Source organism: Danio aesculapii, chromosome 12 (genome assembly GCF_903798145.1).
Source record: "Danio aesculapii chromosome 12, fDanAes4.1, whole genome shotgun sequence".
In the NCBI taxonomy this organism is placed as follows: domain Eukaryota; kingdom Metazoa; phylum Chordata; class Actinopteri; order Cypriniformes; family Danionidae; genus Danio; species Danio aesculapii.
Genome location: NC_079446.1, coordinates 50,559,999 through 50,573,692, shown reverse-complemented (window position 1 = coordinate 50,573,692; position 13,694 = coordinate 50,559,999). Strand labels below are relative to the sequence as shown.

At 34.6% G+C, this 13,694-nt stretch overlaps 2 protein-coding genes across 2 annotated transcripts in view; one reads left to right on the top strand and one right to left on the bottom strand.

Moving 5' to 3' along the window:
* The window catches only part of LOC130238032 (alpha-actinin-2-like), a 39,530-nt gene extending 32,922 nt beyond the window's left edge, over positions 1–6,608 (bottom strand). The window contains exon 1 of the mRNA XM_056468912.1: positions 6,445–6,608. Within this exon, the coding sequence (XP_056324887.1) occupies positions 6,445–6,576 (132 nt within the window). The 5' untranslated portion in view covers positions 6,577–6,608. The remainder of the gene's footprint in view (positions 1–6,444) is intronic.
* Positions 6,609–9,458: 2,850 nt separating this feature from the next.
* On the top strand, positions 9,459–12,900 carry LOC130238033 (uncharacterized). Its single transcript, XM_056468913.1, has 3 exons — positions 9,459–9,614; positions 11,976–12,104; positions 12,547–12,900. Exons 1-3 carry the CDS (start codon positions 9,477–9,479, stop codon positions 12,889–12,891), a joined length of 612 nt encoding a protein of 203 aa, XP_056324888.1. The 5' UTR covers positions 9,459–9,476; the 3' UTR covers positions 12,892–12,900.
* Positions 12,901–13,694: the final 794 nt, after the last annotated feature.

Genomic DNA, 13,694 nt, shown 5'->3' with positions numbered 1-13,694 from the left:
TGCTGCTAACATGCTAAAACATGGTATAAAAATGTCAAAACGTGCCGATAACATACTAAAACATGGTATAAAATGCCAAAAAGTGCTGCTAACATGCTAAAACATGGTATAAAAATGTCAAAACGTGCCGATAACATGCTAAACATGGTATAAAAATGCAAAAACGTGCTAGTAACATGTTAAAACATGCTAGCAATGCCACAGAAAAGATATAAAGAGAAATCATATATCATATGCATTCAGACAGCAAGCGGGAACTTTAGTTAACATTCAGGCAATGTTATCTCTACATTACAAACAGCAATTCTCAAATTTAATACCAATTGTGAATCAAACTGAATTGTTTCATCCCAATGTATTTATTGTATAAAGAGCTAGAAAATGAAAGCATCTGAAATCTCAACACAAGTCTGAGTGTTTTGTGAAGACAGACACCTGAGGAAAGATTGATTTAACGCTCAAGATCAAAACAAAAGGCAGCCGAGCACACAATGTCCTGTCAATGACAGCAGGGTCTGTTCGCTCATAAATCACACGTGCTCTGAAATACGAGAGAACCTATAAAGTGCAGTGACAGCCGATGACAGACACAGTTTGGCATCAGCGTTGCATTTCATCACACATTCACGGCCATGGCTTCAGAGAAACAGCGAGGCGTTGAGATTAATCGCATGCACAAACCAGCACATCACATCCAGAGAAGCACAGCTGATGCAGGACAGGCCACAGGTCAGCATACGACACAAACACAAGGACAAAACATGACCACAAAATCTAATCAAGGACACACTCAGAGGGGTTGGTGATCTCGCTGGTGTAGCTAAACACTATAGCAAATACTACAGTGCTCAGAGCCAACTACATAGGCTGTAGTGTATGAGTGTGTGTGTGTGAATGAGTGTGTATGGGTGTTTCTCAGTACTGGGTTGCAGCTGGAAGGGCATCCGCTGCCTAAAACATATGTTGGAATAGTTGGCGGTTCATTCCACTGTGGTGACCCCTGATGAATAAGTGACTAAGCTGAAGGAAAATGAATGAATTAATGTACATCAGCTGGAGTTGAGGATGTTTTCAGCTCAGATTCATCTCTATTAGCACAGACACGACACTACAGAAACACGTGTCACATTTCATCACATCTCTCTGTCAGATGCTGAAATATGGATATGGAGATTACAAAAAACTTTCACTGTGTAAAACCTTTCACCTACAGTTCAAAATGATCATATTAGCCATCCTGTAAAATTTTCATTCTTTTACAAATATTCCCCAAGAGCTGTTTAGCAGAGAAAATTCAACGTATTATAATAGTTTTAATCATTTCTAATAACTACAGTTTTTTACTATGGCTATGACGGTTTGTTCAATACATTTAACAAGTTTCCTAAACTCTTAACACGGTTAGCACAACATCCACCTTTGTAGGCTATACAATTAACACATTTCTTGTTGCTTTGACACAAAATTCATCCAGTTAATACTAATTAAAAATGCTACTTCTTTTACACACAAACTCAACCAAGACCAAAACAATGTAATGTTACAGTCAGATTTACAAATGATTTCACAGTGTGTCAGAACAGATACTAAACAGAACTTACAGTATACTGAAAAAGGTGTTGCATGCAAAACTGTTGCAAACAATTGATTTATGTTGAATTTAAACAAACAAATTAAATTGAGCAATGTTCAACCACTTGTTTGCAACCACTTAACGTAAAAAAATTGAGTAAATCCAAGGAATCATCTTTGAATAATTTTTTTCAGTGTATATAGGCTAAAGTCAAAGTGAGCAGCTGTTCATACTGTGAACTGAAACACAAATATGCTCACTGTATTTTACTCCATTGCCAATGAGAGACAGCGTATTGCAGTTATGCAATTACATAAATCACAGCAGATTCCCATCCAGGAACCACTCTCATGATCATATGCGTGTTCTAAAAGAGGACTCTTTGGGCTGATCTTGTGTGGAAAAGGAACAACAAGAGAATTCTACCCATGATGCCTTGCCAGAGAAAATATCAGGTGTGATGTGGATGAGAACATGTGGCTGAATACAGAAGATTACTTTTATTTTTATTTTTATTACAGTTTTTTACTATGGCTATGATGGTTTTTTCAATACATTTAACAAGTTTCCTAAACTCTTAACACGGTTAGTACAACATCCACCTTTGTAGGCTATACAATTAACACATTTCTTGTTGCTTTGACACAAAATTCACCCAGTTAATACTAATTTAAAATGCTTGAATTTCTTTTACACACAAACTCAACCAAGACCAAAACAATGTCATGTTACAGTCAGATTTACAAATGCTTTCACATGGTAAGTCAGAACAGATACAAAACAGAACTGATATAGGCTAAAGTCAAAGAGAGCAGCTGCTCATATTGTCAATTGAAACACAAATATGCTCCCTGTATTTTATTCCTTTGCCAATAAGAAACAGTTTATTGCAGTTATGTTTATGTATATGTATATATATATATATATATCACAGCTGATTCCCATCTAGGAACCACACTGATTTCCAATCACGTAATCATCTGTTCTAAAAGAGGACTCTTGAGGTTTTTGAAAGGAACAGCGAGCGCATCAAAGAACTCCGTCACCAATGCATCCAGGTAAGCTTATGCAATACAGACATTACTGTACTATACACAGTGTGTTTTGCAGTAAACTACTCTATAAACCTGGAGTGCATTAGTGCATACAGTAGATATACAGTACAGTATTTACATACACTGTGTCTAATTACTTTCAGAGAGTCATGGAGTTGGAGGCCAATCAAGTCCCACATGAAATGATCAATGTTGACGAGGCTGGCTTCAGCTTGGCGAAAAGGCGTCGGCGTAGGAGAAACATATTAGGCCAAAGGGCCACAGTTACCGTGCCGGGCCAGAGATTAAGAAGCCGGCAAATGCAGAAGACAGGGCAGAATAGAAAATTACTTTGTTTTTTTATTATAGTTGTGATGCTTTTTCTGTTTGTATATCTCACAGTGATGTCCTTTTGCAAATAAAGTCTGTACTGCAGCAATTCTGTGTCTGTATTTTTTTCACATAAACACAAACATGGACATTATATAAAGCTCCTCTGAGATGGTCGATCATTTTTTGTATTGAATTTCTGCAGCAAAAGAAACAAATTGATGCATTTACTAAACCCAACACTAAATATAAGGGCAGAGCTGACACATAAGATACTGCAGTCTCTGTCAGTTCAGCTGATCAGAGTGTTTTTATTGTCAGTGTGTTCTGATGGACTAAATGTTCCTGTTGGAGGAGAACATGTGTTAGTGTTTAGGTTAATTATTTGCTATTGAAACATGTGTGTAGTGTTTTGTTAGTCATGGTGTTGTGTGAGTTTATTATTGTAGTTTGAACATTAGTGTTGGCGTTTAGTTTACAGTGTGTGATTTTGAGCATCAAATTAACTGTTTTGACAATTGTGTGTTTTAGGTGTGTTGCTGCGTTAAGAGTTTATTAATTATTAAATGTATTGAAAAAACTGTCATATCCATTGTAAAAAACTGTAATTTCTATTGTCTTTGCCATGATGATGATGGTATAATATTGTACAAGACACTAGTATTCAGCTTAAAGTGACATTTAAAGGCTTAACTAGGGTAATTAGGGTAAAGTTAGGGTAATTAGGCAAGTCATTGTATAACAGTGGTTTATTCTGGAGACAATCCAAAACTAATATTGCTGAAGGAGCTAATAATATTGACCACAGCAGTTTTTACATTTACGTTTACATTTTTTTAAATAAGTCAAACTAAAATAAATATTATATATTATATAATTATATAATTATTATTATTTAAATATAATTATTTATATATTATATATATATAAAATTGTTAAATTAATCAAATAGTCCATAACTCTGAATGAACGTTATTAGTAATGTTAACATTGAGAGATCACAGTTCAGAAGACGTCACTAAAGAGATAATGCTTACAGGTTTTCCTCATTCTTCAAAATATCTTCTTTTGTGTTCAACAGAATAAAGAAACTCATAAAGGTTTATAACCACTTAAAGGGACAGTACACCCAAAAATGAAAAAAGGACATCTGTAACCATTGACTTCCATAATATTTGTTTTTCCAACTATGGAAGTCAATGGTTACTGTTTTTCAGCATTCTTCAAAATATCTTCTTTTGTCCTCACCAGAACTAAGAAACTCAAAGATTTATAACCACTTTAAGGGTTATAAATCTTTCTTTTTTTAATCTGTCATTGTTTACTCTCCTTTTAAGACTTTTATTAGTTTTGTTCTCCTGAAGAACACAAAGGAAGATATTTTGAAGAATGCTGGAAATCTGTAACTATTGACTTCCATAATATTTGTTTTTTCAACTATGAAAGTCAATGGTTACTGTTTTTCAGCATTCTTCAAAATACCTTCTTTTGTGTTCACCAGAACTAAGAAACTCATTAAGGTTTATAACCACTTGAGGGAGAGTAAATACAGAGTGAATTTTCATTTTTGTGTGAACTGACCCTTTAAAAAAGAAATCTGTAACCATTGACTGCCATTGTATTTGTTTTCCTACTATGGCAGTCAATGGTTACTGTTTTTCATCATTCTTCAAAATATCTTCTTTTGTGTTCAACAGAATGTAGGAACTCATAAAGCATTATAACCATTTGATTAAGAGTTAATAGTGAGTAAATTAATTTTTTTGTGTGAACTGACCCTTTAACTCAACATTTTCCCTTCTGTGAAAGTCAATGGTTACAGCTTTACAGCATTCTTCAAAATATCTTCTTTTGTGTTCAATCAGAAGAAACTAATGAATATTTAGAACCATTTAAAGGGACAGTTCACACAAAAATGAAAAAAATAAAGGAACCCTATGGAAGTCAATAGTTACTGTTTTTCATCATTCTTCAAAATATCTTCTTTTGTGTTTAACAAAATATAGAAACTCATTAAGGTTTGTAACCACTTGAGAGAGAGTAAATACTGAGAGAATTAAAATTTTTGTGTGAACTGACCCTTTGAAGGAGTATCTCAGTGAAGAGTCGAGCGTTAAAGCACAGGTGAGCGAGTTTTTGAGTGTGTGTGACACATGAATGCGGCATCAAGGACAGAGGATTAGTGAGAGAACTGAAGCACTGAACACTGCAGATAAAATTAGAGCATCACCATCAGCATCTGTCCACAGCTCCCACAATACACTCATAGCTATTGTTGGAGGACGAGAACACACACACAGACACAGAGACCCAGACGCACACACACAAACCCACTCACTCACTCACTCACTCACTCACTCACTCACACACACACTTAAGCAAATATCAGTGGTAATTCATTATAGTACACTAGAAATGTGTTGTTATAAATAAACATAAAATGATTGTGAGTGTATTTGTTGTTTTTGCTAAATTTGTGTAAATTATTTCTTTAATTTTATTCTGCACTTTTATTTTGTTCAGTCAATATTTGTGTGATTTGCTTTTTGAATTAAAGCTAACGCATCTGAAATATTAATATTTTAGCGATACACTAGTACAGTGTTCGTCATGCAACTCATTTGCATTAACTAATAAACAGTACAGAACTTTAATAAGTGAATAAAATGAGATTATAAAGAACAAGTTTGAGTGAATGATTAAAAATAGATCAAAGACATAATAAATAAATGATTAAACTCACCTTGCGTCCTCATCTGTACTTTATGTACTTGTAATGCAATATCTAGTGTGGAGATTTATTATTTTAACATTTATTTACTGATTAATTTGTCATTTAAATCTTTTGTTCAGTAAATCAGTTAATATGTACATAAATATCAGTAGTAATTCATTATATTACACTAGACATGTGGTATGTTATAAATAAATAGACATTACTAGATAGTTTATACTACTAATGCAAACTATTTATTCTACTATCTATTCTATTCTTCTGTACAGGAGTGCAGTGTTTGCCATGCAACTCATTTGCATTAATTAATAAACAGTACAGAACTTTACTTAGTGCATAAAAACAAGATTAAAGAATACAACTTTAAGTGAATAATTAAAAATGGACAACACTGTAATAAATAAATGATTAAATTCATTGCTTGCTCATCTGTGCATTATGCACTTGTGTAGTGTGGAGGTTTATTATTTTAACATTTGTCATTTAAATCTTTTTTTTTCAGAAAAAAATGTATATAAACTAATTTAAGTAGTAAATCATTATATTACACTACAAATGTGTTATGTTATAAATAATCATAATTTCAGTACTTGTAGCGATCTGTTCTACTAGCGATATAGTACCGTTTGCCATACAACTCATTTGCATTAACTAACAAACAGTACAGAACTTTACTAAGTGAATAAAAACGAGATCATAAAAATACAAGTTTAAATGAATTATTAAAAATAGAAAATGTGTCATGAATTGATGATGAACTAAGAGTATCTGACCTTCCTCTGCTGTTTCTCCCAGGCGGGGTCCAGCAGCAGGTCTCTGTCCCACTCATCCTCCTGGATCATGTACTCTTCCACTCCATAACCATTGTTATTATTATTATACTGCATCTCCATCATCATCGTCATCTTCGGCTGATGCTCTCTCTCAGGTCCCGCTGTGCGTCTGCGCGCTCACAATGCGCGCCGCCGCATTTTATAGCGCTTCCGTGACGTCACTGCACACCGGCGCTCACTTCAACGACGGTATAAAACTCCTAAAAATATTTTCAGAACAACATTTTTATAAAAGTTGTAATATAACCATTAGAAACGAAATGATAGACCTTCACAATCAAAGAAAAATAATACAAGTGCACTGAAAAAGCAAAACAATTACTTCATACATTTTGGAGAGTTTTTGTTCTAAGACAGCTGGATAAATGAAAGGTATTGTTCAAATTATTTAATAGAAACAACGTACAGTGATCTATTTGTGAAAGAGGTCCCTAATTTTTAGACTTTTTAAAATACCAAGACACCACAGGGTAAACAGAAAAGAATGCAATAAACATCATACATACAAACATTTACACTCACCGGCCACTTTATTAGGTACACCTGTCTAACTGCTCTTTAACGCAAATGTCTAGTCAGTCAATCACATGGCAGCAGCTCACTGCATTTAGGCATGTAGACATGGTCAAGAGGATCTGCTGCAGTTCAAAGCGAGCATCAGAATGGGGAAGAAAGGGGATTTAAGAGACTTTGAACGTGGCATGGTTGTTGGTGCCAGACGGGCTGCTCTGAGTATTTCAGAAACTGTTGATCTACTGGGATTTTCACACACAACCAACTCTAGGGTTTACAGAGAATGGTCCGACAAAGAGGAAATATCCAGTGAGCGGATAGAAATATCCAGTTCCAGCTGATAGAAAGGCAACAGTAACTCAAATAAGCACTCGTTACAACCGAGGTCTGCAGAAGAGCATCTCTAACACACAACACGTCCAACCTTGAGGCGGATGGGCTACAGCAGCAGAAGACCACACCGGGTTGCTGACCATGTCCATCCCTTTATGAGCACAGTGTCTCCATCTTCTCTTGGCTACTTCCAGCAGGATAACGCACCATGTCATAAAGCTCCAATCATCTCAGACTGGTTTCTTGAACACGACAATGAGTTCACTGTACACAAATGGCCTCCACAGTCACCAGAGCTCAATCCAATAGAGCACCTTTGGGATGTGGTGGAACGGGAGATTGGCAACATGGATGTGCAGCCGACAAATCTGCAGCAACTGTGTGATGCTATCATGTCAATATGGAGCAAAATCTCTAAATATAAAAATATATTAAATCACACGTTTTACCTGCTTTAAGATTCTTGAAAGATGAACTTGTTTGAATGTGCTGCTGAAGCTCTCTTTCAAAAACAAAGAGATTTTGATGAGTACATTTACTATAGACAAATAAATACATTTGTTAAAAAAGGTTAATATTCGTTGATTTTGACAGTACATCTTTATTTATTTTTTTAATTGCATAACAAGAACAATAGCATACAAAAAATGAGGAAAACAATGCTTACATTTTCTTCACATCAAAGAAACAATTCAGTAAAAAAAACAAAAAAATGTAAAATAAAATTACAGGTATAGAATAGAATAGATATAGAAATTAAAAAAAAAATATTGCAAAAGAAAAGGATCCAAACTTGCATATATTCTTATATTCTTATATTGTTGTGTCTAGGGTTTCAAATAATGCTTAAGATCAATTTTAAACAAATAAATATTAGGCTTATCATTGGACCATTTTTGTTCGTGTACACAGTACTTCCCATATATTATCATTAAATCAATAAACAATTTTTACAATTATTATTGTAAATCAAAATAATCTCTTTACAAGAAAACTGAATTTTTATTTTCGTGTTTAAATACAAGATATTCAACATCAAACCAAAACATTTGGGTATATGTGCATTCAAAAAGCAGGTGTTTTATCGATTCCTCCTCTTATTCTCAAAAAGTGCTATAGTACATCTTTAAGCGTTATCAGTGTTGGGGCGATGCTACTAACTTTATTTGTCAGTAGCGTGGTGGTATTTATATATATATATATATATATATATTTATATATATATATATATATATATATATATATATATATATATATATATATATATATATATATATATATATATATATATATATAGGCTAAAGTATACTACGGTAATTACTATTATTTCTATATTACTATATTATATTATTATATTATATTACTATATTACTAATATTTCATGATAGTTATTAATGATACTACAATTTAAGTTAATGTAATTTAATGCTTATTCGTAAATATTTCCTTTTACTATACATTTCTCTAGTATTTTAAATGTGTAACAGCTGGATTTATTGGATTTTTTGCTGTTATATACTATAATTTGTTTCTGTTAGGTACAATATTATTAACAGTAAATAACTGAACAAGTCTGCCTCATATGATTCATTGACAGTTTTAGTGTTTACTAAAATATGAATGATCATTTAAGTTGCTTCGATTTAAAAACGAATAGCTTAGCTCACTACAGTTTTTAAGTAGTTTGCCCAACACTGAGTGTTATCCTCGCTTGTCATCTTCACACGGGGTAAACTAAACGCTGCATAATCACGTGACATGGGCGGAGCTTCTCACGGTTGCTATGCAACGCGTCTCCAACAGCAGAGGAGCGCGAGGAGAATGAAAGAGAAGCCACTTCTCCAAACACAAAATAAACAGTCTTACCTTATAGGTGTGATAATTAAGGATTGATTAACTATAGCTAATGTGTGAGGAAACACGGTATTAAGCCAGAATTCAGCAGAGAATTCAGCAGAACAACGGTAAGTGTGATTCAACTCCTTCATGACATCAACACATACTACGATAGTAACCTTACAGTTAGTAGAACAACTCCTTATCATAATTAAAGTAGTGTGACTGGATTATTGCTGTAATATGAGCTGAAGTGTTTTATTCAGCAGTGTTTGGGTTGTTCTCGAGTAATGGAGAGTTATGAGGAGTTCTCCAGCAGGACGCTACAGTCTTTGCTGTCCGCCTGCAGTTCCTATCCTCCGCCGCAGAGGGCGCTGGTGTCCAACTCACAGCTGCGCTTCAGCGGCAGGACACTGCTGGAGCCTGTGGTGAGAAACAAATAAACATTAAAAATTAACGCAAAATAAACATTATGCCCCTACAAGACTAATCTAAAACACAGGAACAAGACGATTGGATAATTAACAAAAATAAACTGTAAACAATGCTGGGTTCCAAACAGTTTCTTAATGCTGCCCCAACAGAAATCAATTAAGTTAACTTATTTTTACACATGTAAGTGAATTGAACATAAAAAATTAAGTTGTCCCAAAAAACCCTAAAGAATTGTGTTGTTTCAACTCATTTTAAATAATTTGAAAAAGCAGCACATTTTTGATTGAAGTTAAAAAGGTTTAAAATTCAATAAAGTATCTAAAAACACATAACAATTATATGTAAATTTAAATAATAATAAAAAAATTGAACCAAACAAAAACATAAAAAAAACAAGTAAATCAGTTATTTACTAAACAAATAAAAAAATGAATGAATAAATCAATAAATAAATAAAGCTACACAATATATCATAAAGAACTCTACGGAGAATAGATAAAAAATAGACACAAAAAAACACAAATTTGATATCACAGAGATAAAATATTTCTAATTAAATTGTGTATATATATATATATATATATATATATATATATATATATATATATATATATATATATATATATATATACATATACAATGCTCAGCTTAATTGAGTTCACCCCATTTTGAAAATGACCATGTTCCTCCATTTCTCAGTGAATGTAGGAAGTGTATGTTGGTGTATTTAAACAAAGCAGATTTATTGAACAGATATATTTATTAAAATAATATTTTAGTCACCAAACATATTTAGAAACTGAAAGATAATGCGATTAAATTCACAAAATTTCAACAAAATTTTTCAATGTTTTTGCTTCTCTCGATTTTTCCTCTTTTTTAAATTTGTATTTAATATTTTCTATAACATATACTTAAGGGTGTACTAGTTTCTGGACCGTTATTGTAAGTTATTCTATTAGATTAGCTCCAGATTTGGCTTCAGTACTGACTAAGATAATGTATATGCTCAAATATAATATTGTAGAGCTTCTTATTAAAAATATGAATTTAAAAGAGAGATTTGTGAGGGGTGAACTTATATATGAGCACTGTATATATATATATATATATATATATATATATATATATATATATATAGTGTATATATATATATATATACACAGTGTATATATATACTGTGTGTGTGTATATATATATATATATATGTATATACAGTGTATATATATACTGTGTGTGTGTGTGTGTGTGTGTATATATATATATATATATATATATATTCCCCCACAATATAAATTGAGTCTTTTATAAGCATGATTAAATAATTACATAATACATCTAACAGTACATAACAATTAAATGCAAATAAAAATGTATTTAGAAATATAAAAAGAACCAAACAAAAATATAAAAAAAATAAGCAATTCAGTTATTTACTAAATAAATTAATTAATAAACACAAAATGATCAGGAAAAACTGAGAATAGATAAAACAAATGGACTTAATGAGTGGGGGAAAACTAATTTGATTTCACAAAGATTTATTATTTTCTGACTAAAATCGTATGCATACATATATATGTACTGTATATGTCAAATTAAAAGTACTGTATATATGTAAAATATATATGTACTGTATGCGTATTATATATTTTTTAGAGTTTTTAGGAAACTCTAAACATGATTACATAATAAATAAGAAAGTGATTTAACATAAATCAAACATCATCTTCCTATTAATATTTCAGACATCTCTTAATCTCCTCAGAATAAAGTCAATCTTTATACACGGAGCTGTACAGCCTAATACACTAGATAAATAATAAAGCAGTCAGTCATTTGTTAATAGATGATTTTGAGCATCACATGTGGCTGTGTGTGTGTGTTCAGTGTGTGTGTGTTGTGTCATGCTTGTGTTGCGTATCGCCTGGTTGCATAGAAACACACTAAACCACAGGAGTGTGTGATTAGCGACTGTTAATCAACATTGGAGAAACTCAAACCGGCAGCCGACAACTGATAAACACACACGCACACACGCACGCACGCACACACACACACAGCTCACAGCAGAGTTACTGTAATATAAGAGTTACTGCATGATGCACACTATTTACTCTGTATGTGTGTGTGTGTGTTTGCGTTTGTGTGTGTATTTCTGTGTGTTTGTGTGTGTGTGTGTCTCTCTGTGTGCGTGTGTGCTGCGTATGTGTTTGATTCTGTGTTTACGTTTGTGTTTGTTTTTCTGTGTGTGTGTGTGTGTGTGTGTGTATGTGTGTATTTGCATTTGTGTATGCTTGTTTATTTGTGTGTGTTTATCTGTGTGTATGTTTCTGTGCGTGTGTGTGTGTCAGCTGAGTGTGGATCAGCGTGCGCAGATGTTGAATCACAGACACACAGCTGTGCAGAGAGACAGAAACAGACACAGAAGACACACAGACGCTCTTCTGCAGCGTGTGCAGGACGTCCTGATCAACATACAGGTCAGTTCAGCATCACACACACACACACACACACACACACACACACACACACACACACACACACACACACACACAGTTCTAAAACACATCATATACTCATAATCATAACCCCTCATTACTCCCCGGGCACTGGAAGCAACAGCTTCCCACTGCTCCGTGTGTATGCTCACCGTCAGTGTGTGTGTGCGCGTGCGTGCACTTACAATCACATACACACTGACTTGCTCACTCTTACACACTCTCACATAAATATACATACATGTACTCACAAACACACTCAAGACAAGAGTAATCCAACTTTTGAATGAGTGTGAATGTGAGCATCGCCCCCTTCAGGATCATTTCAGCCTCTTCAGAAGTGCAGATAAATTCACTAGTGGAGCTGACATGTAGTTTAGATGTGTATGTATATATATATACCTGTGTGCTGTTGTTCCTGCAGCTGAATAATCCCCAGGATGCTCCAGCCACTGCAGTGACGTCCTCCTCCTCCTCCTCGTCCTCCATCTGCTCTGATCTAAAGAGAGAGACCCTCCGTCTGCTGAACCAGCGCATGGAGAAGCGCCTCTCTGATGACTCTGCTGACTCCAGCCTGTCTCTCTCTCTCAGTGTGACGGGCTCGTACACAGATGCCTACATTACCCAGATTCCCCGGGCCTCAGGTCAGCCGCAGCCCACCGGCACAGCGGAGACCCCGAGCACACCGCATCATCATCTCCAGCCCCATCAGCCAATCGCAGCTCAGCCCAGAATCAGCATCACCACCGGCAGTCTCAGAGATGGGTGACGGACAGCTGCCAATCAAACTCAATCAGAGGAGCAGTGGTGAGGTGGGGAAACACAGACCCGTCAGCCAATCACAGCTCAGCCCAGAGTCAGCATCACCACCGGCAGTCTCAGAGATGGGTGACGGACAGCTGTCAATCAAACTCAATCAGAGGAGCAGTGGTGAGGTGGGGAAACACAGACCCGTCAGCCAATCACAGCTCAGCTCAGAGTCAGCATCATCACCATCCACAATTTTAGAGACAGGTGATGGACAGCTGTCAATCAAACTCGAACAGAGGAGGAGCGGAGATGAGGTGGAGAAATGCAGACTCTTCAGCCAATCACAGCTCAGCTCAGACTCAGCATCATCACCATCAGCAGTCTCAGAGACGAGTGACGGACAGCTGTCAATCAAACTCAAGCAGAGGAGCAGTGGTGATGAGGCAGAGAAGCGCAGACCTGTCCTGAACCGCTCCTATGATGTGGAGAACCCGTGTCCATCTCTGATCAGACCTCAGGTGGAGGAACACAGCAGCAGCAGAGGTCAGAAACACACAGCCTATATTAACACACACATGCATGCACATTTCCAATAATTTCATGCTTGACTGTGTGTGTATGTGTATATATATATATATATATATATATATATATATATATATATATATATATATATATATATATATATATATATATATAATATAAATTTATATACATATATATACATTTATTTCATTTATTTTATATATATAATTTTTTATATATATATATACACACACACACACACACACACACACACACACACACACACACACACGCACA